Source organism: Oryctolagus cuniculus, chromosome 12, assembly GCF_964237555.1.
Source record: "Oryctolagus cuniculus chromosome 12, mOryCun1.1, whole genome shotgun sequence".
Lineage (NCBI taxonomy): Eukaryota > Metazoa > Chordata > Mammalia > Lagomorpha > Leporidae > Oryctolagus > Oryctolagus cuniculus.
In genome coordinates, this window is record NC_091443.1 from 10,215,937 (window position 1) to 10,243,389 (window position 27,453).

The following is a 27,453-nucleotide window of genomic DNA, read 5'->3' on the forward strand; positions in this document are numbered from 1 at the left end:
TTCTCTCTCTCGCTCTTGCTCTCGCTCGCTCTCGCCCGCTCGCTCTCACTCTCGCTCTGTCTCTCTCTTGTTCTCACTCTATCTCTGTGCCTTTCAAATAAACAAAGACATCTTTTAAAAAAATGTGATAGAAAAGCCATCGTCAAGAAAGTGAAAAGAAAGCCTATAAATATTGGAAAGTATTTGAAAATCACATATCCTGTGAAGGACTTACATCCAGGTTAGATAAAGAACCCTCACAATTCAGCAAAAATAAATAAATAACCCAGTCCAAAAGTGAGCAGAGGCTTTGAGTAGACATTTGCCCAAGGAAGGTATAAAATTCTCCAGGAAGCGCATCAGATGGTGTTCAGCAGCGTTTGTTATTAGGGGAAATGCAAATGCAGACCACGATAAGATATGGCTTCACACCCACTAGAACGCATGAGATAAAAATGATGGGGTGAGCACGCGCAGAGATTGAACCCCTCCACATCACGGTGGGAGGGTAAGACGGTGCAGCCATTTTGGAAAAGAGTTTGGCAGTTTTTTCCTCAAAATTTTAAACACGGTGTTACCATGGACCAGCAATACTCCTAGGTACGTACCCAAGATAATTGAAAATATATGCTTGGGGCCGGCACTGTGGCATAGCGGGTAGTGCCAGCATCCCATGTGGGTGCCAATTCGAGTCCCTGCTGCTCTGCTTCCAATATATCTCTCTACTGGGCCCCTGCTCCTGCATGGGAGACCCAGGGGAAGCTCCTGGCTCCTGGCTTCAGATTGGCTCAGCTCCAGCCACTGCAGCCATTTGGGGATTGAACCAGTGGCTGGAAGCTCTTTCTCTGTCTCTCCCTCTCTCTGTTTGTAACTCTGCCTCTCAAATAAATAAATAAACCTTAAAAAAAAAGAAAATATGCTCTCAAATATTCATAATAGCCAAAAAGTGGAAAAAACAAGATAAACAGTATATCCATGCAATGGACTATTATCTGGCAATATTACAGAATGTTTTAATGCTGCACGCTTCTGCCTGGTTGGAATTGGAAAGCATGCTAAGTGCAGAGAGCTGGTCACATGTTGTATACAGTGCCACGTGTTGTATGATTCCGTTCACGTGCAGCGTCCAGGTAGGCAAATCTGTAGAGGCAGAGAGTGGATCCCTGGCTGTCAGGGCGTGACTGCTTGTTGGTACAGGGCATCTGTGGTGTGATGATGTGTTTTAAGATTAAGAGTGGCGATGGTGATACAACTCTGCAGATAAACTGAAACCCAGCAAACCATGCGTTGTGAAACAGTGAGTTCTGTAATTTATGAATTAGATCTCAATAATGCTGTTTTCTTTTAAGTATGGTCAAATGGACCAATCTCCTGTTGCCAGTAGGTCTGAGTAACAGTTAAGAGAATTGTGTCCTAGGTTAAGAGGCTTACACGCCTTTAGGCTGAAAAGAAATTCAGCCTAATTTTCCTCAAATGCTTGTGTAGTTTCATTTTTTTTTTTTTTTTTTGACAGGCAGCGAGGACAGTGAGAGAGAGACAGAAAGAAAGGTCTTCCTTTGCCATTGGTTCACCCTCCAATGTTTGCCACGGCCGGCGCATCACGCTGATCCAAAGGCAGGAGCCAGGTGCTTCTCCTGGTCTCCCATGGGGTGCAGGGCCCAAGCACTTGAGCCATCCTCCACTGCACTCCCGGGCCATAGCAGAGGGCTGGCCTGGAAGAGGGGCAACCAGGACAGAATCCGGCGCCCCGACCGGGACTAGAACCCGGGGTACGCCGCAGGCAGAGGATTAGCCTATTGAGCCACAGCGCCAGCCTGTGTAGTTTCATTTTTAAGAAAGATTTGTTTATTTGAAAGGCAGAGTTACAGAGAGAGAGAGAGAGAGAGAGAGAGAGAGAGAGGTCTCCCCAATGCTTGGCCAGGGCTGGGCAGAGCCAAAGCCAGGAGTCTGGAGCTTCGTCCATGTCCTACATGGGTGCAGGGGCCCAAGCACTTGTTTCTTCTACTGCTTGCCCAGGCCATCAGCGGGGAGCTGGATTGGAAGTAGAGCAACCAGGACTGTAACTGGCGCCAGCATGGGATGCCTGTGTCGCAGGTGGCGTCTTTACCTGCTACGCCACAGCTCCGGCCCCTGTAGTTTCACTTTATACGTTCAGAACGAACGCTGATCCATTTGGAATCTTCTAGTGTATTCTGTAAGGAACGGATCTGACTGTATCAGCCTCCATGTGCCTTCCCCAACCCACAAAACCATTCATTGGCAGCTCCTGTTTCGGTGACTTTCCCTCTGTGGCCGTGCCACTCTTTCCCGTGACGGGAGACGGCGGAGGGTCCCAGCACCTTTGCCCACAGACAGTGTCAAATCGCTTGTCAGGCAACTGGTTACACCCAGTTTTTATCACAGTCATCTCCCGTGGAGGATCTTTATGGCGATTAACCAGACAATTAATTCCAAACGAGGCCTCCAGGATTTAAAACTACATTAGCTGTACAGCTGACCTCTTAGGAATGCTGTTGGGTATTCCCCACATTCTTAAACAAGATCCTTTAACAAGACCTATTAACCGAAGTAAGCTCAAAGGCCACTCATTCAAACCGCAACCCATCTCTCAGAGTGGCATTTTTTCCCAGCATTTTGGGGGTATATGTGACACAGAGTGTTCTTAAGATGTACAGCACGATGATTCGATATATCTATACGCTGTGAAATGGTCCCACAATCAAGTCTGTTAACACATCCCTTACCTCCAGAGGTGTGTGTGTGTGTGTGTGTGTGTGTGTGTGAACAGTGAGGATTTGCTTTCAACAGAGTTCAAGTATAGGATGCAGTATTATTCTGTACAGTCACCTTACTGGGCATCACCTCCCCAGAACCTGTGCATCTTAGAACTTGCTGTTCCTACCCTTGGACCAACATCTCCACTACCTCCACACCCTGCCCCCAGTCACCACACTTACCCTCTGCTTCTTTTATTATTATTGTTTTTGTTGTTGTTGTTGTTGTTGTTGTTGTTGTTGTTGTTGTTTTGATAGGCAGAGTTAGACAGTGAGAGAGAGACAGAGAGAAAGGTCTTCCTTCCTTTGGTTCATCCCCCAAATGGCCGCTACGGCTGGCGCACTGCGCAGATCCGAAGCCAGGAGCCAGGCGCCCCCTCTTGGTCTCCCATGCGGGTGCAGAGCCCAAGGACCCGGGCCATCCTCCACTGCCCTCCCAGGCCACAGCAGAGAGCTGGCCTGGAAGAGGAGCAACAGGACAGAATCCGGCGCCCCAGCTGGGACTAGAACCCCGGGGTGCCAGCTCCGCAGGGGGAGGATTAGCCTGGTGAGCCGCGGCGCCGGCCCCCTCCCTTCTCTGCGCTGGCTGTTGGTGGATCGTGCAGCATCTGTCTTTCTGTGCCTGGCTGGTTCCACGTCACGTGACACCCACGTTGTCACAGATGACGGGACGGCCCTTTTCCAGGCTGCAGTTTCCCATCGCGTATCTGTGCCATCTGTTTGTTTAACCTACTCAGCCGCCCCAGACACAGCTTTTCCCTGCACGTTGGCTGTTGTGAGGAACGCTGTGGTGACCGCGTGGGTGCAGGTGACCACGTGGGTGCAGGCAGCTCTTTCACACGCTGATTTCATCTCCCTAGAGTGTGTGTGCAGCAGTGCAGTTTCCGGATCGCACGGCTGTTCAGTTTTTCATTTTTGAGGCCGACCCTGGGGACCTCTTACCTCTGCCAATGCCACCCTAACAGGTGTGAGGTGCAGGCTCATCCCACCCATCCATGATGCCAAGCCTCTTTTAGCTCTCCTCGGCCATTTGTGCGTCTTGAGAAAAATCTCTCTTCAGGGAATGGGCGTTTGGCACAGAAGTTAGGGCATCACTTGGGATACCCACATCCCATGGTGGAGTGCCTGGCTTCCGTCCTCAGTTCCTGCTCCTGATCCTGCTTTCGGCACAGTGCAGTCCCTGGGGGCAGCTCCGACGGCTCAGGGACGGGAGAGACCTGGATTGAGTTCCTGGCTCCCAACGTCGCCCCTTACCCCCGCCATTGCAGACATTTGCAGAGTGAACCATCCGATGGGCTCTCTCTCTTCTCTCTCTCTCTGTCTCTCTCTCTGTCTCTGTCTCCATCTCCGTCTCTTCCTGTGTGTGTGCGTGTGTGTGTGTGTGTATGTGTCTGCTTCTCAATCATAACTTTGAAATTTTTTTAAAAGTTTCTTCAGGTGCATCACCCATTTCTAATTGGGCTACTACTATTAGCCATTGAGATGTATGAGTTCTTTATACATTTTGAATACTAAGCCTTATCAGGTATGTGCTTTGCAAACACCTTCCCCCGCTCATAGGCTGCCTTTTCGTATGATGGTCGTTTCCTTTTCTGCACAGAGCTTTTTAGTTGGATGTGCTTCTTCATACAGTTCACTGTTGGGTGTGGAAATTTTTGTGTGATTTTTGTGTGTCAATTTCGTATTCTACAACTTTGCTAAGTTCGTTATTAGTTCTGACAGTGTTTTGGTGGATTCGCTAAGGGGTTTCTTTATACAGGATTATGTTATCTGCAGACAGAGACGGCGTCACTTCTGCATTTCTCACTCGGTGCCTCTCCCGCCCCGGCGAGGACTTCCGCTCTGCTGCATGGAAGTGGTGAGGATGTGCCCTGCCTGCCTCCTGATCCTTCCTGGTCCCAGAAGAGAAGCCTTCCGCTTTTCAGCGCGAAGGTGATGACAGGTGTGGGGTTCTCGTATATGGACTTGAGTGTTGCGTGGTGCATTCCTTCTGCGCCTGAAGTGCTGAGATGATTTTTATCATGAAAGGATTTTGAATTTTGTCGAAAGCTTTTTCCAGATCCGTCAGATGACCCCGTGATTTGTATCTTCCGTTGTGTTCTTGCGGCACGTTGAGTTTATGTTCCTGGCTGCATCGCGGGAACGCGTTCCACTCGGGTGTGGCGTGGCGCCCTTTCCATGTGCTGCTAAATCTGGTTGGCTAGAGTTGCTGAGGGTTTTTTCACCTGAATTTGCCAGAGATGCTGACCTGCAATTTTCCCGCCTTGTAGGTCTGTGTCAGCTCTGTGGGGAGGACGATGCTGGCCGTGTGAGATGAGTTTGCTGGTGTTCCGTTGTCTTCAGCTGTGTGAGAGTTTGGACTGGGGTTAGTCCTGGTTTAAATGTTTGGTCACGTGCACCTGGGAAGCCATCGGTCCCGAGCTTCCTCTGCTAGGAGATGTCTGATGCTTCTTCCCTCTCCCTCGTTGGTGCCGATCTGTTCAGATTTTCTGTTGCTTGAGGATTCGGTGTCGGCAGGTGGGATGCTTCCAGGATGTGTCTGTTCTTCTAGGCTGTCAACTTGTTGGTGTGTGACTCTTCACAGCCGTCACTTAAACCCCTCGTGGCCTCAGCTGTCACGGCCTCTCTTCCACGTCTGATTCTATTAATTGAGTCATCTCTCTCTTTTTTTTTTTTTCCTGGTAAGTCTGGCTAAAGTTTTATCAATTTTATCTATATTTTAAAAAAAACCAACTCTTAGCCTCATTGATCTTTTCTATTGTCTTTCTAGTCTCAGTTTCATTTGTTTATGCTCTATCTTTTTTTTTTTTTTTTTTTTGACAGGCAGAGTGGACAGTGAGAGAGAGAGAGAGACAGAGAGAAAGGTCTTCCTTTGCCGTTGGTTCACCCTCCAATGGCCACCACGGCCGGCACGCTGTGGCCAGCACACCACGCTGATCCAATGGCAGGAGCCAGGTACTTATCCTGGTCTCCCCTGGGGTGCAGGGCCCAAGCACTTGGGCCATCCTCCACTGCACTTGCTGGCCACAGCAGAGAGCTGGCCTGGAAGAGGAGCAACTGGGACAGAATCTGGCGCCCCAACCGGGACTAGAACCCGGTGTGCCAGCGCTGCAAGGCGGAGGATTAGCCTAGTGAGCCACGGCGCCAGCAATGCTCTAATCTTTATTATTTCTTTGTTTCTGATAATTTTGAGCTTAGTTTGTCCTTTTTCTATTATTGAGCTATAAAGTTAGGTTGTTTATTTGAAATCTTTATTGCTTCTTTTTTTTAAGATTTATTTATTTGCTTGAGAGGCAGAGTGACAGACAGAGAGAGGAAGAGAAGAGAGAAGTCTTCCATCCACTGGTTCAGTCCCAAATGGCTGCATTGGCCAGAGCTGTGCTGATCCGAGCCAGGAGCTGCTTCTGGGTCTCCCATGTGGGTGTAGGGCCCAAGCACTTGGGCCATCTTCCACTGCTTTCCCAGACCACAGCAGAGAGCTGGATTGGAAGTGGAGCAGCCGGGACTCGAACCGGCGCCCATATAGGATGCCGGCCTGCAGGGGGATGTTTAACCTGCTGCTCCACAGCACCAGCCCCCATTGTTTCTTGTTTCTTTTTTTTTTTTTTTTTTTTTTTTTTTTTTTGACAGTGAGAGAGAGAGACAGAGAGAAAGGTCTTCCTTTGCCGTTGGTTCACCCTCCAATGGCTGCCACGGCCGGCGCACTGCGCTGATCTGATGGCAGGAGCCAGGTGCTTCTCCTGGTCTCCCATGGGGTGCAGGGCCCAAGGACTTGGGCCATCCTCCACTGCACTCCCTGGCCACAGCAGAGAGCTGGCCTGGAAGAGGGGCAACCGGGACAGAATCCGGCGCCCCGACCGGGACTAGAACCCGGTGTGCTGGCGCTTCAGGTGGAGGATTAGCCTAGTGAGCCGCGGCACCGGCCCCCCATCGTTTCTTAATGTAGGCACTGAGTACTGAAAGCTTCCCCGAGGAGCTGCTTTCGCTGTGTTCCATGAGTCGGTCGTGTTGTGTGTCCGGTTTTATTTGTCTTAGGATACTTCCTGATTTTCCTTTGATTCCTTCTTAAACCCTGAAATTGGTTTTTCAGGAATGTATCCTTCCATTTCCACGTATTTATGGATTTTCCAATTTTCCTCCTGTTTTGTTTCTTTTTTAAAAATTTCTTTTAAATTTATTTGAAAGAGTTACAGAGAGAGAGAGAGACCGAGAGAGAGGTCTTCCATCCGCTGGTTCACTCCCCAGATGGCTGCAACCGACAGAGCTGTGCCGATCCAAAGCCAGGAGCCAGGAGCTTCTTCTAGGTCTCCCACATGGGTGCAGGCGCCCAAGCACTTGGGCTGTCTCCCATCTTCCATTTTCCACTGCTTTCCCAGGCCATAGCAGAGCGCTGATCAGAAGTGGAGCAGCTGGGACTTGAACCAGCACCCACATGGGATGCCTGTACTGCAGGCGGCGGCCTTTTTGCTACGCCACAGTGCCGGCCCCAAGGATTCCCTCTCGCTGTGCCACTAATTGTTTTATGACCATTCTGCAGCTCTGCTGTTTCTCTCCAGCCTTTTTACCGTATTTCTTCATGATGTGTGGATTTTTACATAATGGGGGGAAGGAGCTCTTTTTCTGGGCTGTACGCCGGGCGGCGTGCAGAGGCCCGGGCGCCTCCACTGGCAGGCACAGTCCCGGGTGGAGGGGACGCTCAGGCTTCCTCCCGCCCGTGCACCTCTGCCTCCCGGCCCATCTCCCGCTAGCCGCAGGCGTTCCGGCTGTCACTCTGGCTTCCCTCACTTCTGACCCAGAGCTAAGTCAGCAAGATCTAGACGCGGCAGCCTGGCTGGCTGACTCAGCCTGGCCGTTCTCCGATGCCCGCAGGGTAACACGAGAACGCCAGAACTCACAGTTGGTAGAATTGGGCCCGAACCTCTAACTTAATTTCAAAACACAGTCGCAGCGACTGGCGTTGACTTGGGGGTCCTGCTGGGGGCAGGCAGGGGTCGATGCACGCCCCGTACTCGCCTTCACTGAGCCGATCAGCAGTGCCTCCAAGGTCCGTGCCGCCATCTCTCCGTGTCCTGGCGGAGCGCAGGAGTGGGGGGAGAGCGCGCTGGGGGCCTGGAGCTGGGTGCACACTGTGGGGGTGGGTGTCGTGCAGCTCAAGGCGAACCCCCCCCCCGCCTGCCCTGGGGCTCCTCCCCTCCCCCAGCACATTCCCGCTGTGCATTCCCGGCCCGTGTGTATGACTAAGGCCTCAGAGACTCGAATGAGCTGGAAAGCCCCAGAATATTAGTTGACCCAGTGTAAACTTTGCCCTGCCTTGAGCCCCACAGCTGTTGTGTGGACGCAGCTGTTTCTGGGGCCGCACTGTGGGCGACGGGGCCGCAGCGAGGCCGTTCTCAGAAGGGGGCTGGTGGCCTGGTTCTCGTCTCTTCTTCCCAGGAAGGCTCTGCACCCCCGGGCCATGCCAGGTGCCAGCACTGAAGGGCAGAGTTGTAGATGAGCCCCTTCCTGGCATGCAGAGAGGTCAGGAAACTTTTGATGAGCACCTGCTGTGTGCACCCGTGGCAGTGAGCGAGTGGGCACTGCCCAGCCTGTGCGCAGACCAAGCAGAGATCCAGGGCCTGGGTCTGACCTCATGCAGGCAGAGGAAGGAGAAGAGAGCCAGAAGGGACAGCGCACAGGTCCCCGGGGAGGACCAGCTGCTCTGGGCCTGGTTGGAGAGGGAGCACCGTGATAAGCAGGGCAGGGTGGGGCTTAAGGTTTATTTATTTTTTTAAAACTCAAGAGTTACAGAGAGGCAGAGAGAGAGAGAGAGAGAGAGAGAGGTCTCCCATCCACTGGTTCACTCCCCAAATGGCCACAAAGGCCAGAGCTGTGCCAATCCGAAGCCAGGAGCTTCTTCCAGGTGTCCCGTGCAGGTGCAGGGAGCTGAGGACTTGGGCCATCTTCCACCACTTTCCCAGGCCACAGTAGAGAGCTGGATCAGAAGTGGAGCAGGCAGGACTTGAACCGGCGCCCATATGGGATGCCGGCACTGCAGGCGGTAGCTTCACCCGCTGAGCCACAGCGCCGGCCCCAGTCATGCAACATCTTTTACGTGAGCCAAGATGCTGAGCCAGACATCTTGAATACCTGCCAAAAACCAGGCACCTGATGACGAGTAGAGCCGTGACCCCACGTCTAACCATGCGGTGCGGTCATGTGTCCCTCACCGCACGTCTCCTGTAGCACCGTTCTCGGTAGAAGATGCACTAGAGACAGCGAGCGACACTGAAACGACAGGACGTGGAGAAAAGGGTTTCCAGAAGAAACCTCCGAGTCCACGGCACAAGAAAACCCGTGTGGCCTCCTGGGGCCCCCATTCTAGCCAGTAGTGGCAGCGTCTGCCATCCGCAGTGGGCACGTCCACCGCTCCTTACCAGACTCACAACACGGCCATCAGCCTGCTTACTCACACTGTCTTGTCTGCTCAGTGCTCCCTCAACTATAGACTTCTGTCCCTGGCTGCTGTGTCCAAGCGTCCTAACCCGCTGCCGAGAGCCACCGCCCCTCCTGGGGGTCACAGGGGACCGGCTCTTCTGTCTCCGTATCTGCCAGCTGCACCACTTTCTGTTAGTGGGGGGCAGTTGAAGGAAGTGCCTGTTTTCTGTGATCATGGTCGTTTTTCCCCAGAAGGAAGACCAGATCAGCTTTGTGGTTGCCCTGCCCAAGCCCTCGGTGTGACCCCGACGGGGGAGCAGGGCCGGCGTCTGTTGGAGGAGTCTGTCCCGCACTCGAGCTGTGCCCGCCTGTCTCCACAAGCGACGTCCCCGGGGTTTCGCTCAGCACAGAGTAGGGGTTAAATATTTACAGAGCGGTGAGCAGTGGGAGCCGCACTTCGGAAGAGGGACTGAGCTTAGGGAGGAGTGCGTTCCTGTAGCACTGCGGTGCTGTTTCTAAATGGGGGAGGGGGAGGGAGAGAGAGAGAGAGAGAGAGGAGCTGGGGTGGAGAGAGAGGAGTTGGGAGGGAGAGAGGAGGAATGGGGGCGGAGAGAGAGCAGGGGCCAACAGTTTTTACAAACAAAAACAATGGACTCCATATACTGTGGCACTTTGTGAAATTCGAGGAAACAGTGAATTAGAGCATTTATTTTGGCAAAATGTTTTGGAAATCCATGCGTCATTTTGCTGTACACACATTTTTCCTGAGCCTGCCCACACACACTGTCTGTATTCATTGGGAACTTTTTTTTTCCCAAAGCATGTTAATCATACATAATCTATGAACCTGGAATAAGCTGTTTGATGCAGTGTGTTTTCACATGTGGCATGTTTTCACGTGTGGTGTGCTTTCACATGTATGTTTCCGTATGTGGTGTGTTTTCACATGTAGCATGTTTCCTGTGTTGTGTGTTTCATGTGTAGCATGTTTTCGCATGTGGCGTGTTTTCATGTGTAGCATGTTTCCGCGTGTGGTGTGTTTTCATGTGTAGCATGTTTTCGCATGTGGCGTGTTTTCACGTGCTGTCAGTCAGTGTGCTGTGTTCTCCCAAGGCCCATCTCTACTCAAGGTTGACGTGATGGGATGAGTATGAGTATTTCTCGTGCTCCTCTGTCTTCGGATCGTCAGCTTCACCGGCTGCATGACGGCCCCTGATGTTGAGGTACCAAGAGGCAGCGCGTTGGAGAGCAGAGGAGCGGAGACCCCTCGCTCAGCTTCTGCTCACCCCCCGCCCCGTTCTGGAACTTTCTGCACCAGTGTCTTCATCTTGGCCTCCCCATCTGCAAAGTGGCCAGGACGCACGAAATTAGATGACATCCGGGAGCCCTAGGCACCACCGCCCCCTCAGCCCTGGCCACTTCCTGGCCGACCGATTCTTCCCTCCTTCCCTGGGCTCCTATGGGAGACTCTGCAGGAGCAGGGGCCAAGCGGGGGCGGGGGTCTTTGTTCGAACATCATGGCTGCAGGCAGATCCCTAGGCGAGCCGGCGGCCCCTCCCCGGGGTTCTTGTTCTGGAGGATGGCGCTCTTGCTTTCTGAAATGGCCCGCCCATCTGCCAGGCCTCTCGCCGTGGAGAGTGCACAGAGACCGGGACAGCTCCACCGCACTTGGCCGTGATGAGCGTTGTCAGACTGCATCTTTCACCGTGTCAGGTGGACACAACATGGCTGCGTAGGACCAGCTAGTGTTTGTACTCCTGCATGCCCTTCCCCGCTACCGGATCTGTCTGTGAATCCCCGTCTCTGTTTTATCAACACCTTCCCCGTGCTTCGGTGGGGAGAGCCGCGGGACGCGCAGCCTGCCAGCTGCACCTGCCCCTGAGCTTTTCTGATGCTCGGCGGGCTGGGGCTGAGCCGCGGCCATCTGGAGCTGCCTCCGAGGGTCACCCTCCCCTGTGCACCCCCAACCTCTGCATCTCCCCGAAGCAAGAAAGGGTTGGATTTCACTGTAATGCGACCCACGGATGAAAACTGCTGCCGGGGCTGAAACCCAGCAGAAGCGACCTCCGGCTGAAGGCTGGCAGGCTCAGGCGGCTCACGGCCGCAGCCGACGAGCTGGGAGGCCGCCCCTCCCCGGGGGACACGTGCTGTGGCCTTGCGGGGACTCGCCGGCCGACAGCTCGGCAAGGTCCTTGCCCAACGATGAGCAGGTCAGTAGCATCCGAAAGTTCGCTCGTGTCTGCTCCGGGATAAGCCAGCGTTGAGAGAGCATTTATTTTTTTATTTTTTAATTTTTTTGGCTTGCTGCCCTGTTGACAGGGGTGAAATGGGGATCACACACACACACACACACACACACGAGAACTTACAGGATTGACTCTGCCCTTGTGCCGCCTTTCCATTGTCCGGGTCTGTAGGGGAAACAGCAGGAAGAGGATTTGTTCTCGTTGTTGGGTCGGGTCGAGAGAGGTGGCTTAGCAGTTGCTGTTCTAGAAGACAAGGTGGGACTGTTTCCTGGGGAGCTCGGGGCAGAGCACACCTGGGACCAAGGAGCAGACAAAGGCGCTCTCTGGGCTACGTGGCTGCACACAGCTTGCCCCGGCAGGTGCTGCTCCGGGATCGTCAGGAATTCTACCTGCGACCTCCAAGAGAAGAGTGGTTCAGTGCGCTTTCTCTGCTGCCCGGATCGTTTGTTTTTCTAAATCAGGAGTTACGGAGAAGGTGTTTAGTGACCCCGTGACTGGCCACTAAGAATCTTCCCTGCTAGACCTGGCTGACTGTGAATCGCACAGTGTGACCAGAACTATTTCCTTGTAAACAGAGTGTGAACTGAAGGACTGCGGTGTTTGGTTCCAGAGGTTTGTACGTGCTTCGTGCTTCTGTGACCAAATGTCTCTTTACATAATGGGCTTTAGCTCCCGGTGCGCTGAGATACGGGATGGAGCCCCCGAGAGCCGTGGGCGGCACCCAGCAATGCTCACCTGCCAGTGTGGCTGTCACTGGACATGCCTCCTGTATCCTCAGATAACCGCTCACACCGACCTCGCCATTCACTGCACTTCATGGCTCCCCTTACTAATCGACATCTCCTAAAACCAAGCTGGCAACCAAATCTAAATAAATAAAAATGAGCTGGTCAGTTGGTTTCCCCTGCTCGCCCTCTCCCGGGTCAGGCGTGCAGGCTAACTGCGCACTGGAGGCGCGTGAGGAGCCTCTCTTGTCTTCATCCATAGGTTGGCTGGAAATTTTCTCTGCCGTAGAGGAAATTCACGACACAAACCGTGACTTCAAGAACAAACAGTCATTTTCTCAGCTTTGAGGCGAAACCATTGTAATGCGCTAGTCTTGTTTTTCTACTAATTCTAGGCATCTTTGTGGGTCGTTAGTGTTTTCCTGAAACAGATTAAGTTTGGGGGATTAGACTTTGCAATACAATTTTAATCCATATGAAGAAATAGAGCTATATGTGTTGCTGTATAAAAGGTTCTCCTATGGACAGTGGTTGGGGACGAAGTGCAAGTGATTGGATAACCTCAAGGGGTAAAAAACGTTCCCCAGTGTTTTCAGTTTTAATCAAAGGTCCCCGATTCTCAGATACAAAGCTGTGGTGTTGTTAGAGGAGAAATTACAAGAATGGATGCTGACCTCTAGGGGAAGGTGTGTGTTGGTGGTGTTATATTGCCATGGGATTTATTTTTTTTTCCATGAGAATTTGCTGTTTTATTACCCATGCAATATCTTTGAGATGTTAAAAAAGCAACCATAATTCCCTGATGAAAAGTTTGGGAAAGAAAAAGAAAACCTCTTCTGATTCTGTCACTGATCCCCAGGTAGTCCATCTTTAACACTCAGTATTTATGTATTCGTCTCCTTTTCTTTCAGCTTAAGTGAATATCAGCTGTTCCCTCTGTAATTTCAGGAAAGTTCTTGGAAGTTTAAATTAAATGCGCATTCATTAATGGATGTTTTCCCATCATGTCCTTCCACAAATTTGACTGGACCTGGGCTTCAGTACGAGTGGACAGGCACAACTTAAGAAAATGAGATTCAAAATAGAAAATTAACACAACGTTCAGAATGCAAAGAAACCTGAGCAGGGTCTACATGGCTATTACATTGCTTACTCCACCTGCTTGGTGGCTTTTAAAGGTCAAGTTCAAGTAAATCACCGTTGTATTTTCACATGCACTGTGTGACCTATGCGTGTCCTTGCATCTATCCCAGGATGCACCTGCACAAAGTCCATGACCTTGAGCTGAAGTTTAGCTGTCGGTGCCTATGTCCGTAACTGGATAGAGGAGGTTGCCGTGCAGGCCCGTTTGTGTGTGCACATCTCTCATTAAAGAGCACTTGTTTAATTCACAAGATGGGCAGTGGCGTGATGAAGTGCGCCCTTCTGAGAGACGGCACTGCGGTTAATGCTGTCTGCGTCCTCCACGCCTTGCTAATGGCCTTTCTTCCCCGGCCTGCTCTCCGATATCCCAGGGTCTCTGAAGGGAAATAATTAATTCATGGGCACTGGCAGTGTGTGCTGGGAAGCAAGGCTGCCTTATTCACATGTGTGACCACTCACACACCAAGCAGCCAGTCACACGCACACACGCACGATGACCCCACGCACGCACAGCAGCCCTGTGCTGCCCCTGCAGCAGGGAGCGGGTGCGTTACGATCCTTTGGTGGTGCGTTTTCAGCACGGTTGCCTGAAGTCCTCCGGGCCCATCACAGTGATAAATGCCTTAGCTCCGTCTTTCTGCAGGGCGGGCTCAGGCTGCGTGGTTGGTGGGCTCCACTCTGCAGGTCGCACGGCCAGCCCTGCCCTGGGGCCTGATATTACGACCCACCTTTTGTGCCACGATCATCGTGGAACATTTCAAACATACAGCCAACCAAGAGAGTTGAACCGTAGGCACGTGTGTACCTACCGCTAGATTCTGGGTTAGCGTCTCGTGAAGTTGCTCTCGTTTCCATGCATCCTGTTTTTAATTATTTCAGAGTAAGTTGTAGACATCCGTACTCTTCACCCTTGAGCACTTTAGCATGCATGTTTCTGATCAAGGGTCAGTGGTGCTTGGAGTGTTTTTAGGTAAAACGTCTAGAACGTGAAATGTGCAGGTCTGAGGTGGACTCTGCTAATTTCTGACGAGTCCAGCGCCTGTGTAATGGACCCGTCAGCCCTGACCGTTCTCCCACCCCTCCCTCGTAAGCGTGGCTGCACGCCCGCCCCCGGGAGCCGCTTCTCTGGTTATATTTTAAAACACAGCTTAGAACAGCATATAAATATAAATGGAATCTCACCTGGCTCCCTCACTCACAGTCATCGCGCGGATCAATAGTCTTGTCTTTTCGCTGGGGAGTAGCTACAGAACCACAGTTTGTTTATCCAGGCGCCTGGGCACGGGCACGTGGGCCACTGACGTGAGGAAGCAGCACTAGAGAGCCGCCGTGAACATTACCGGATAAGTCTGTGGCCGTGTTTCAGTATTCTGTCTACCAGTGGAATTGTTGGGTGCTGGGGTTGGTGCGTGTTTAGTTTCCTGAGAAACCATCAGACCTGTTTATCCTCTGTCCATCTTTCCAGATTTTAGCCATTGTGGTCTGTTTGAAACATCTTCCAGTGTCCAAATCTCTGCCGATCTTTAATTGTTGTCTTCTCATTGAGTTACAGGATTTTTGCTGTTACGGGTAGCATTCTTTTGGATTTCATTTTAGCCGGCACTGTGCCTGCTCCCTTTGGAGCGGTGTCTGTCCACGCACGCGCTTCAGGCTTAGCACTGCCTGTGCCGCAGCAGCGTCCCCGCCCGAGGGTCTTTTCTCTGTGCGCCGGCTGGGGAACCTTTGTTGACTCTCACGCCAGGACGATCTTCTCCCATGTGGTTTTCCTGGAAGCTTCCTGGTTTTTACACCTAAGTTTGGTGGGGCCCGAGGTCCATGTCAAGTTCATGTTTGTGTGTGGTGAGAAGTGGGGGCACAGAGGACGTACACTTGTTGCTTTTCCCAGTCTACTGCTAGGGCGCCCTTTACAACTCACCTGGCCATGCAGGGAGGAGTCCCTTTCTCAGTCTGTTCTGTCCCCTGCAGCTGTTAGTCTGTGTCAGCCCACACTGTTTGGGTTACTGTAGCTTTGTGTTAAATCTGGAAACCAGCAGGGCCAACTCCCCAACTCTCCTCCTTTTCTTTTTTCTTAATTATTTGACAGATAGTGATATGGACAGTGAGAGAGACAGAGAGAAAGGTCTTCCTTCCGTTGGTTCACTCCCCAAATGGCCGCTACAGCCGGTGCTGTGCCGATCCGAAGCCAGAAGCCAGGTGCTTTTCCTGGTCTCCCATGCGGGTGCAGGAGCCCAAGCACTTGGGCCATCCTCCACTGCACTCCCGGGCCACAGCAGAGAGCTGAAAGAGGGGCAATCAGGACTAGAACCCGGCCCATATGGGATGCCGGTGCCGGCCCCAACTCTCCTCCTTTTCAATATTGCTTCGGTTATTCTAGATCCTTCAGATTTCCATACGAAATTAGCATCAACTTGTCCCTTTCTGTTCCCAGCTGTGGTCAGGAGTAAATTGAATCTGGATTAAAATCAGAGAGAATTGGCATCTCAGCAGTGTTGATTTTCTAGTCCGTGAGCCTGGGCTGTCTTCGATTTGTAGGTCTCGTTCTCTCTCTCACTTGGCAGTGTACTGATCTCGCTCTTCTTTTGTTAAATTTATTTAGCAGCATGTAATTCTTACGCTTTTGTAAATGAATGGACTTTTATTCTTTTCCAGATGTTAGCTACTATTATGTGATACTTTGTGATATGAGTGTTTCGAAACCACCTTGTTAGCATTTACATAAAAAAAAAAAAAAACTGGCTAGTGCTGCGGCTCACTAGGCTAATCCTTGGCCTGCGGTGCCGGCACACCAGGTTCTAGTCCTGGTCGGGGCGCCGGATTCTGTCCTGGTTGCCCCTCTTCCAGGCCAGCTCTCTGCTGTGGCCAGGGAGTGCAGTGGAGGATGGCCCAAGTGCTTGGGCCCTGCACCCCATGGGAGACCAGGATAAGTACCTGGCTCCTGGCTTTGGATCAGCACGATACACCGGCCGTAGAGGCCATTTAGGGGGTGAACCAATGGAAGGAAGACCTTTCTCTCTGACTCTCTCTCTCACTGTCTAACTCTGCCTATTAAAAAAAAAAAAAAAAAACCCTCAGCTTATTTCCTTGTCCTTCAAAGAGCCCCAGCCTCAGGGCTGAGGAGCAGAGCCCGGAGCTGGTGTGCCGCTGTTGGCTGAGTGGCCTGGCCTGTGTCTGTGCTGCCCAGTGGAATCCACCTCCTCCCTGACTGCAGACTTCCCCGTAGAGGGCACGGGGACAGAGCTCGCCACACTGGCTCTCTAGCCCCTGGGAATCTGGTGGCCTTCACTTTTCTCCCTAGGAAAGGAGAGGGGGAGGGGGAGGGAGAGAGAGAGAGTGTGTGTGTGTGTGTGTGTGTGTGCACTTTGTGTGCAGTTCAGAACACTCAGGAAGCCCCTGCTGCCTGTGTGTTAGCTGTTTGGGGCCCCCAGACCCCTCTCCGTGCAGCCCTGTTCTGGAATGGGAGTGTGACAGGGCAAGAGACGGCTTCCTCTCCGCTGGTCTGCAGCGCCCAGCACCGGGTGTGGCCTCGCACAGCTGCCTTGTGCGTCTGTGGAGGAGCCCAGCCCTGCTGCACCGTGGCCTCCTCTGAGCCCCGCCTCTCCCAGGTAGCGCCAGGTGCCCAGTGGACCTGGAGCTGCCCCCACCTCCTCCACGCAGGGCAGGCCAGCGTCCACTCTTAGAGAACAGGAGCGTGTCCCAAGCAGGGCCGCCATCCAGGTAACCCAACTGGCCGAGCCAGGAGGTGTCTTCAGGCCACCTGGCCAGTAACCGCTGTGGTGCACGGGCGTCCCAAGGCCTGGAGTCTCCAAGAATCGCCCGGGGTCATTCCATGGTGTATTTGTATTGGGGTGGTAGGGACTGGGACTGCCGATTTAAAGCTGGCTCTCATTGGGCTGTCTAGAAGGAAAAGGCTGGGGACAGAGGGTAAATGTCCACCCTCCCCCCAGAATGGATCTTTCTGCTTCCACTGGGCACTCTGACCCTCAGCCCTCGTCCCTAAGCCTCTGCTCCCCAGATGCTGGCTGTGAGCTCAGCGGCCAGCTTCCCTCCCCACCAGGCGGCTGCCCTTGGCCCTACGGGATCCCCTGAGCCACGCTCGGCCGTGGGAGCCTTTGCAGAAAGCTGGCCCCGGCGTGTCCCCCTGGAAGGGCTGCAGGTACCCGGATGAGAGGAGTTCGGTGACAGTGGCATTGCAGGGCCATCTCCTCTCTTCCTACCGCCCGGAATTAGGTCACAGCGCATCCCTCTGCTGTCCTCTCCTGAGAGTGGGCACCCAGTGACGGCGATGCCCCGTGTGTTTCCTCCCGTGCAGGTGCCGGAGTCATGGGCAGCAAGCCGTCCACCCTGGGCGGTGACTGCACAGCGCAGGCCCTCAGGACAGAAGATATCCACGTCGCCTACAGACGGGGAGACTCCAGCAGGGCCAGAGACCTGCTCCGAGAAGCTTGCGACGAGAGCACATCGCAGCTGGAGAGGGTAGGACTCGGGCCACACGCGCCGTCCGCGGTCCCTGCTTGTTGATTTCCTTATTGGCATCGTGGTCTGGAAGTGCCTCCTTCCGCGTCAACATCTGTGGGCCGACTTCAGCTGCCCAGACCCGGCCTCCGTTCCCGGGAGCCTGTGAGGGGCAGGTGTGGGGTCACAGAAATGTCAGGAATGGGGGGCACCTGTAGATTGAACGGTGTTCTTTCACACTTGCTGCCGTTAGAACAATAGCCCACTCTCAAAAGAGAAAACTTGAGACCCTACAGTGGCACGCGCGGTCTCTGGTGTGTCCTTTGCAGCCTGCTGACCTGGGCAAGCGCTCTCGGGCACTCTGTGGGTCCTGTCGCATACACTGCTGGCTGTCACCTGGTGCCACGTTCAGACTTTTCCCTGTGACGAAACGTTTTTATGAACATCGCCTTCAGTGGCTGAGCAATGTTCCGTCACATAGAGAGGCTCAGTCCATGTCCCAGGGCCTCTGGACCAGGGAAGCCGAGGCTGTCAACTCTCGGAAGCCTGAGTGCTAGCAGGGGGGCTGCTGGGCTGAGCGTGTCCCCCTCCCAGAGTGAGAGAGCAGTGCACCTGCGGTCTTTCTAGTCTGCAGCCCATAGCCCGTGGGTGATGCTGCCCGCACGCAGGCCAGGTCTTCCCACACAGTCCACTCGACTCACACTAATCTAGTTGGGATGCAGTCCCAGAGACGCCCCCGACATAACGCTTTTCTGGGTTTCCAGGCGTCCTGTAATGTACCAGCTTCCTGCTGGCTGGGTCGGGTTGTTTCTAGTTCCCTACTAACCGTGCTATGCTGAGTGCTTTGCCCGACTCTCCTCCCCTGAGGCTGTTTTCTAAGGGTTACTTGCAGGCACTGAGGCTGGGAACCTGAACGTTTTTAAAGTCTGGGATGCCGAACTGCTCTCCACGGAGCTCTAGCCAAGGACTTGGGGCGGCTGTTGCCACCTCCTTGCACCCGTGGCCACTTCTCATTGGCTGTTACCATGCAGACACTTCACGGCTGTTCCATTTGCATCAACTTGATTAGCGTAGGTTGCGTATTCTCCATTTAATTGGCAGTCAGGAATAATTCAGGTCCTAACCCTCCAGCCCTTTCCCAGGAGTGTAAGAGCCTGGAGGGAGGTCGGGGTCCCGTGGGCTCCCTCTGCCCGCGGATTTGTGGCTCGTTCTGCACAGTGCAGGAGCGCAGCCGACCCGTTCCCCTCGGAAGGAGGCAGCTTCAGAAACCACGCAGCACTCCAGAGGCATGAGCTGATCCCCAGCGGCTCCTGGAAAGATCGCCGTGGAGGGAAGGCAGAGCAGGGACGCCTCTCCCCTTCTGGCTAAGTGCACCTGACAGAGCAGGGACGCCTCTCCCCTTCTGGCTAAGTGCACCTGAAACCCTTGGCGTGGCGTCTGAGACAGAAGGCTGTGAACCCCACCACGGGTAACAGTTCCACTGCCCCCGTCAGCTGCGACCACGTGGGAAGGCTGACTCGCGTCCATCTCACGGGCTTACCCGGCAGTACGGAGACGCTTGGCCTCCGCCCAGCCCGTGGGCAGCCTAGGGTCCCCTCCCTGCCCGGCACTGGCGAGGAGTCCCTGACACGCACCAGTGGGTGTCTGGCTATGCAGCCCCCGGGGGAAGGCAGCAGCTCCCTCCTCCCTACCAGTGCACAATTAGTAGACGCTAACCACACGATGCAAATGAGATACAGAGTCATCAAGCCCAGTTGCCCAGAATTTCCAAGTTCTGATAAAAAAAAAAAAAAAAAAAAAAAAAAAAAAAAAAAAAACTTCCTCATTATACCCAGAGCCAGGAAAATCTCTTTTTTTGACAGGCAGAGTTAGACAGTGAGAGAGAGAGAGAAAGGCCTTCCTTCCGTTGGTTCACCCCCCCAAATGGCCACTACGGCCGGCGCGCTGTGCCAATCCGAAGCCAGGAGCCAGGTGCTTCTCCTGGTCTCCCATGCGGGTGCAGGGCCCAAGCACTTAGGCCATCCTCCACTGCCCTCCCGGGCCACAGCAGGGAGCTGGCCTGAATTGGAGCAACTGGGACAGAACCAGTACCCCAACCAGGACTAGAACCCGGGGTTCCGGCGCCGCAGGTGGAGGATTAGCCTAGTGAGCCGCGGCGCCGGCCCAGAGCCAGGAAAATCTCAAACTCAGTGAAAAGAACGAGCAGATGCCAGCACCGACTCTCTCAGTAGAATTATCTATCTGACAGCGTGCAAGCAGGCGTCCTAAAACTGCTTCCGAGGACAGCTGTGGGCACACATAAATGAAAACCCTAAAGTCTCAGGGGAAAACAGGACCTGCAGCAAAGAAATAAAGCTGTAAGGAGAACAGGCGAACAAAGCAGGAATTTTAGATTCTGAAAGTGCAAGAATGGAATTTTTAGTGGATCTAGTGTTCCTGCTACTGGAGTTCCAGAAGGAGAGTAGGTAGAAGGCGGGACTGAGCGGCTGCTCCAAGAATCGGTCCTGGAGATGTCCCCCGGATGGCAAAGGACACAAACACCCAGACTGAAGGGGCTGAGTGAACCGGAGAGGCTACAGCTGGTAAAATCCGTCCCAAGGGCATAGCAGTCAGACTTTAGGAAATAAAAGAAAACAAACCAACCAACCTGAAGGCAGCCCGAGAGACATACACCTGGCGTGTAGGGGAACAGCGATTCAGCCGGCAGGAGTTCCGCAGTAGAACCACAGAGCCAGAAGGAGCCGATGTGTGGTTTTGAAGCCCTGCAGCCCACACAAAGGCAACCCAGAATGCCACACCCGGAGGACACACCCCTCAGGAGCGAAGTCTGCAGGTAGGGGCACCCAGGACAACGGACAGCCCAGAGGATGCCTCTCCTAAGGGAAAGCCCAGGGAGAGTCCCTAGATCAAAACCAGCGAGGAGGGGCCGGCGCTGTGGCGCAGCAGGTTAACGCCCTGGCCTGAAGCACTGGCATCCCATAAATCCCGGCTGCTCCTCTTCTGATCCAGCTCTCTGCCGTGGCCTGGGAAAGCACTAGAAGATGGCCCAAGTCCATGGGCCCCTGCACCTGCATGGGAGACCCGGAAGAAGTCCTGGCTCCTGGCTTCAGATCGGCGTAGCACCCTGGCCGTGGTGGCCATTTGGGGAGTGAACCATCAGATGAAGACCTCTCTTTCTCTCTCTCTCTCTCTCTCTCTCTCTCTCTGCCTCTCCTCTCTCTGTGTAACTCTTTCAAGTAAAATAAATAAATCTTTAAAAAAAAAAAAAAACAGGGAGGAGAGAGCCTTGGGACCCCCAGAGTGAAGCAGAAACATGGCAGGAACCAGGCTGGGTGACTTAATAGACCTTATCCTCATGTTTAGTTCTTTAAGTTGTTTGACAATTGAGGCAAAAATTATTATGTTGCCTAATGTGGTTCTTGATGGAGAGGAACTATTTACGATATTACAGTTGCTCGATCAATTAGGGAGAATAAAATGGTGCATAAAATGTTGAAAACAGTAGCTTTTGATAAGATATGTATGTGTAGTGTAATACCCAGAGCAACCACTTGAAAACCATACAAAGAGAGATACTGAAAAACTGTAGAACAATCGAAATGGGGCTCACAAAATGCTCAAATGACTTACAGGAGGAGAGAGAAATTGAAATGGAGAAATGAAAAAGAAAACAAGCAGAAAGCAAAGAAGTAGCACTGCACACGCAGCATTTAAATAATTCTGTTAAATGTAAATGGTCTAAATACATGGACTTCAAGGCAGAATTTGGCAGAGCAGATAAAAAAAATGCATAAGCAGCGGCCGACTGTGAGGGTCTCTGGGAGGCGCATGGCAGTGTCCTCGCCTCACCCCTACCTTGGTGCCACGCCTGGAAAATCCAAGGCCGTCCAGGAGTCCCTGCTCACCCGCAGGCAAGGGGGCGCCATGTCTCTCACGACGAAGAATAGGGATCGTGAAGCTTAGAGTTGGGGCAGCTGCTGCCTTTGTATTTCGGTCATCACAGCCGAGGAGAAGGTGGAGAAACCGAAGCAGTACCCGCCCCTCGATCCGGCCGTGAAGGAGGTGACACGAATGAGATTCACTAACTTAAACGGTTAACAATTTTCAGAATTTACAAAAAAGCATTAGCAGCTGTAAACTGTCTACGATCAGACCACTTCAAATAAAGTGATGTAAGTGGGTTTGAAGTAAACACGGGAAAATAGATACCATGCGAGCATTCATCAGAGAAAAGAGGAGTGGCTGTTTTACTGTTAGATGGACTTCAGCAAAGAAAATTGCAAAATTTGTGAAATAAACCCTGATGCAGCAGAAGGGACAACGGACAGTCGCACGTCAGTGGTATCCCTTTCTCAACAGCTGACAGGAACGGAACAGGATACAGACGAACTCACGGGACCCGGCTGGCAGTCATGAAACTCCCAAGTGCACCTTAGAATCCAAGTGTCCACAGAACCTAGATCAGGATAGACCGCATCCTGGGGCATGAGACAAACCTTCGTGATTCCAGATGACTGAGATTATACTGAGCATCGAAGGAGTCAAACTGGAAATCAGTAACAAAAAGATAGTAGGAAGATCCCCAGCCCCTGGAAATGAACCACAGAACTTTTAAGTAATCCATGGTTCAAAGAGAAAATTTCAGAGGAACTTCAATGGAATGAAAATGGAGACCTGGGGCTAACAGAGAACAGTGCTGGGAGGTAAGTCTACAGCACTAAAAGCCGTATTAGTAAAAGGGAGGGTGGGTGTTTGGCGTAGCAGTCGAGTTGCTGCTTAAGGTGCCCACGTCCCATATCAGAGTGCCTGGCTTGAGTACTGGCTCCTCCACTTCCGAGCCAGCGCCTCGCTGAGCTCGTCTAGGGAGGCAGTGGGTGAAGGCCCAAGTGTTTGGGTCCCTGCCACCCACGTGAGAGACCCAGATGGACTTCCTGGCTCCTGGCTTCAGCTGGGCCAAGCTCTGGCTGTGGCAGGAACTGGGGGCCTGAACCAGCAGGTGGAAGCTCTCCTTCTATGTCTCTACCTCTCAAATAAAATGAAAATAAATAAGGGGAGAAAGAGAAAAGATGTAAAGTCTCAAAGCAATGAACTTCGACCCAGAGAAGCTAGAAGATGAGCAAATAAACCCGAAGGCAGCAGAAGAAAGGAAATATTAAAAATAAGAGCAGAAAATTAATGAAAGTTCAAGAGGAAAAACAGTGAAACAAATCTGGCTCTTTGAAACGATCAGTAGAATTGGAAAAGATGCAGCAGGACGAACAAAGACAGGAGAAAGTATCGGGAAGAAAACGGAGACTACCGCCGTGGGTCCCACAGGGACACCACGCCCCTAAATCTGACAGCACGGATGAAATGGATCAGACTTTGGACAGCCAAAGCCGCCACAGCCCATTCAGTATGAAATGAAGGGATTCTGTAGTTACTGGAGGAAATCTGTGGCCGAGACTGCTCGCTAGTGAATGCCACCCAACGTCTGTGGGAGAACCAATGCCACTTCTACCCAGTCTCATCCAGAAAATGGAAGAGGGGCGAATCCTTTCCCGGCGCTCCTGGGAAGCCGGCATTAGCCCTGATGCCAAAGCCAGACGCAGGTGGTACAAAGAGCCGCCGAGGGCCTGCGGGACCGAGACGCACAGCTCCAGGGGTGTACGGGAGGACTGCTCACCCTGACCCAGCGGGGCCTCTTCCAGGGGTGCAGAGAAGCTTGGGGGGCAGAACCGACGGGCTCCTCCACACGAGGACACCTGACAGCTAAATCACGCCGTGGCATCAAGTGACACAGGGTGCGCGCTGGAAACCTCAAGTACTTGTTCACGACCTAAAGCCGAGGGCCTCTCAGCAAATTATGAATCAAGAGGAACTTCTCAACTTGACCGAGACACCTCCAAAAATGTACGCATTCGTCGTTGCCGCCGCCCTGCTGCGCTCTCTGAGGCTGGGTGGTTTATGAAGGGTGAGGGTCGTTTTCGTTCATGGTTCCAGAGGCTGAAGACCTAGATCAGGCAGCCCCTTCTGGCCAGGGCCTCGCCTCCATGGGTACTTCATCACCCCACGGGAAAGTGGAGAGACCAGCAAGTGTGCGGCACGGGCAAAGCACCCGGTGCAGCCCCACCTTGCGGCTCTGGAGAGCATCGCATTAATCCCACTTGTGGAGGCTCAGCCACCTCTTCAAAGCCCCCCTGCTTTCCCCTGAGAGCAGGAACAAGGCCGGATCTCCACTCTCAGTATGACACCAGAGGTGCTACTCAGGAACAGTTGTGACCTAATTGGATTCAGTAGGATACCGTTCAGTACTTAACTAGAAGTTCTAGCCAGGGCAGCAAGGCAAGGGAATAAAATCAAAGGCATTCAGATGTGAAAGGCAGAAATGAAACTGTCCATTTGCAGGAAACAGAATGATCCAGGTAGAAAAATCTATGAAAGAAACCATCTGTAGAAGATAAAAACGGAGCCGTGCGTTTGGCACGGCAGCCTAAGGTCTCCGCTTGGATGCCCGCATTGCAATCAGAGTACCTAGTTCAAGTCCTGGCTGCTCCACTTCTGATCCGGCTTCCTGCTCATGCGCACTCTGAGGGGAACAGGTGAAGGCTTAAGTCCGTAATCCCTGCCACCCATGCGAGGGGCCTGGATTGTGTTCCAGGCGCCTGGCTTTGGGCTGGCTCAGTCCTGCCTGTTGTCGGTATTTGGAGAATGAATCAGTGGGTGGAAAATCAAGCTCTCAACATTAAAAAGCCAACAATCCACTTGTAAAATATATGCACTCTGGGAGGGGAGTTGAAGAGGATGTATAGGTAGCAAATGGCTCACGAAATGCGCCCAGCATCACTGCACACCCGTTAGAACAGCCAGAATGAAAAACGCGGACGATACCACAATTCTGGTGACGGTCAGAACAGCTGTGTCTCTTGTACACTGCTGATGAGAATACACAATGATACAGTCTTGGCAATTTCTTAAGAAAACTAGAAACACCCTACCCACAATTGTTCACAGCAGGTTTATTTGTAACAGACAAACACTAGTACAACCGAGAGCTCTCAGCAGGTGAGTGGCTGAATGTACTGCGGAACAGCCTCCAGCCACGTCGAGCCCGTCTCCGAGGGCCGCAGTCTTAGTGACTCCACGCACCAACGTGCTCGATGCATCGCAGAGATGGAGAGAGAATGGAGGTTGCGCGGAGGAGACAGGAGTGGGTGAGACTGCGGAGGGGCAGCCCGCGGGAGCTCTTTACGGTTGATGGCCGCAATGCTGTGTCTCGGTGCCTCGGTGGCGACGCAGTGGCAGAACCACATGCGTGCGTCATGCAGCGCCAGGTTTCTGGTCTTGACGTCAGGCTGCCGCTGTGTAAGATGCTGCTGATGGGGGACTTGGGTGAAGGATCTGAGGCCGTCCCGGTGCTATCTTTGCAACTAACTATGAATCTTTGATTATTTCAAAGCAAAAAAAAAAAAAAAAAGAAAGAAAGAAAAAGAAAAACAAGTCAGGAATTACACCTTTTTACATTTAAAGCCTTTATACATTTTTTACATTGTAATTTTATAATTTTAATTAGGCGTTTTTACATTTTAAACATTTATTGTGTTTAGAGGCAGGCAAAAAAAATGGATCTAAGCAGTTAGAAGCCAGGGTCAAGGCTCCTCCCAGTGTAGCTGTGACCTCAGTGGGCACAGGGGACTTCTGAGTTCACGGGTGTTCTCCTTGGCCTGGGGCTGGTTCCATGGCCATGTTCAAGTAGTAATTCATGGGAGCGTACACTTAGCAGTTTTTAGCTTTTCTGTGCTGCTGCGAAGTTAGAATGTATCCACTGAAAAGAGCACTTGGCTTTCTACGGGTTACCTGTGAATATGCATGGATGAGTGTTCTAGAAGGCTGCATGCGAGTGCTTCCTTTGCAGAGGGAAGTTGGGACGTGGAGGCATAGGGGGAGTCCTACTTTTATTTTGCGCTCTGCTGTGCTGTTGGGATTCAAAGCACCACTCACTGCAGAGCCTGCTCAGGCCCCTCCCCCGTCTGGGCCCCTCCTGGACCCGGGCTGGCTCTCTGCTTCACTCACCGCAGCCTGAGCACGGGGCCTTTATGCCTGCCGCCAACAGCGTCTAGACAGCTGCGAGCTGCATGGGTCATTCAATCAATCCTGTGGCTTTTCTCCAATGCAAGTGCTTTCTTGGAACGGCAGGGCTGCCCGGCTGCACCCCGGGCAGAGCCACAGGCAGGTGGGCATTCTTCCGTCCTGGTTCTGTTGGATAAATGACGATATTCCTTCCTCCAAACCATGCCCGTCCCAGAGACCGGCCCTCACCTCACCTGCGGGGCACACCTGCCAAGCCCGGCCCCTTCAGTCCACTTACAGAGCCCGAGTCTTCCTCAGAGTCACGCCTTTTCCCGGAACTCTTGGGTGGAGCAGAGAACGTGACCTTTGGAGCCACACAGATTCAAGTCCTGATGACTCCCCAGCCTTGATGGAAGCCCAGGCACTCCCTCCCCCGCGCTGTGAGGCGGAATGTGGTGCTAAGGCCTGATTGGTCAGCATCAGCTCCTTTCCCTGGGCTCCAGCGCCTCCTTCCTGCCTGTTTCATCCTAAAGTGATCAAAAACCACTCCTCTTCCAACTACTCAACCAGTACAGACCTCGCTTGTTGCTATTTTATACCTGCTCCCATCTCAACTTCATCGTAAACTCATGGGGGCCAGACATCACCCCGGCGCCCTCCGGGCCCCGCCCTGCCTCTTACACACAGTAGGTCTGCGTAGATGTTGTTGGAGGCACCAGCTGTCTCGCATGTGCTGATGCTCAGGCCATGGGAAGCAGCCAGTGTCAGGCGTAGCGGAAGTTCAGAGCACAGACAACCCTACACACGCCAGCCCAGCATCGTTCAGACCTTCCTCTTCTTGGACATGGGGAGACCTGCAAATTCAGGGCCATTTGACACCTGTGTGTGACAGCCACTGGCTAGTTTTGTGTCCTTGGGAAAGTTACGAAACCTCTCTGAACGCCCGTGTCCTTGTTGGTACTTTAACTCCCTTCAGTACCTGGACAGCTGGGATGAAACGGGCTCAGGTGTTCGTCCCGTGTGACCCCTGTCCTTTGTTTGCCCCGGGCCACCAAGTCAGGAATCCACTGTGAGCTGCCGGAGCCTCTCCACTCCTGGTTTCAGGGCTGCATGTTGCCCCGTGGGTCACACACATGCGTGGATCCCTTGCAGGATGGCTCTTCTCGGGGCCTGGCTGCCTTCCCTCTCTCTGTGAGGTTCGCAAGCTTGTGGGAGACGGCAGTGAGCTCTGGCGTGACACTGGGAGGGGACACTCACACGTCCCTGACCTCATGCAGTACACGCTCAGGTGTCCTGCTGTAAGGTAGAAATGGCACGGGAGCTGCAGATGTAATTCCAGATCTCCTAGTCGCTGCTTTAAAGAGACACAGATGGGTGAAATGTTAATCTACTATTGTTGAAGGTCAATATGGAGGTCTCTGACTTAGGATGGTTTGAATCCTAATTTTTTTTACTTTGCAATGGTGTGAAAGCAACGCCCATTCAGATAGAGAATTTTGACCTTGGGTCTTGTCCTGGGCCAGCATCCTGTGGTCGGATGGTCTCTGGCAGTGTTGGGCACTGGCACCAGGCACAGCTCCCAGTCAGTCTGCAGTCCTGGGGGGAACAGTGGTGCCACATTGCTGCCTTTTTCTGGACATGGTTATTCAGTAAATTATCTGAAGTGTTCAG

At 52.8% G+C, this 27,453-nt stretch overlaps 1 protein-coding gene and 1 long non-coding RNA gene across 2 annotated transcripts in view; one reads left to right on the forward strand and one right to left on the reverse strand.

Moving 5' to 3' along the window:
- LRRK1 (leucine rich repeat kinase 1) overlaps nt 1-27,453 on the forward strand; it is a gene marked incomplete in the record, with an annotated part of 134,301 nt that overhangs the window by 27,208 nt on the left and 79,640 nt on the right. The window contains 1 exon segment of the mRNA XM_070053315.1: nt 17,591-17,754. Within this exon segment, the coding sequence (XP_069909416.1) occupies nt 17,591-17,754 (164 nt within the window).
- On the reverse strand, nt 24,720-26,057 carry LOC138844527 (uncharacterized). Its single transcript, XR_011380432.1, has 2 exons — nt 25,786-26,057; nt 24,720-25,154 (listed from the first exon to the last, which is right to left on the reverse strand). It is a non-coding gene; the product is annotated as an uncharacterized lncRNA (long non-coding RNA).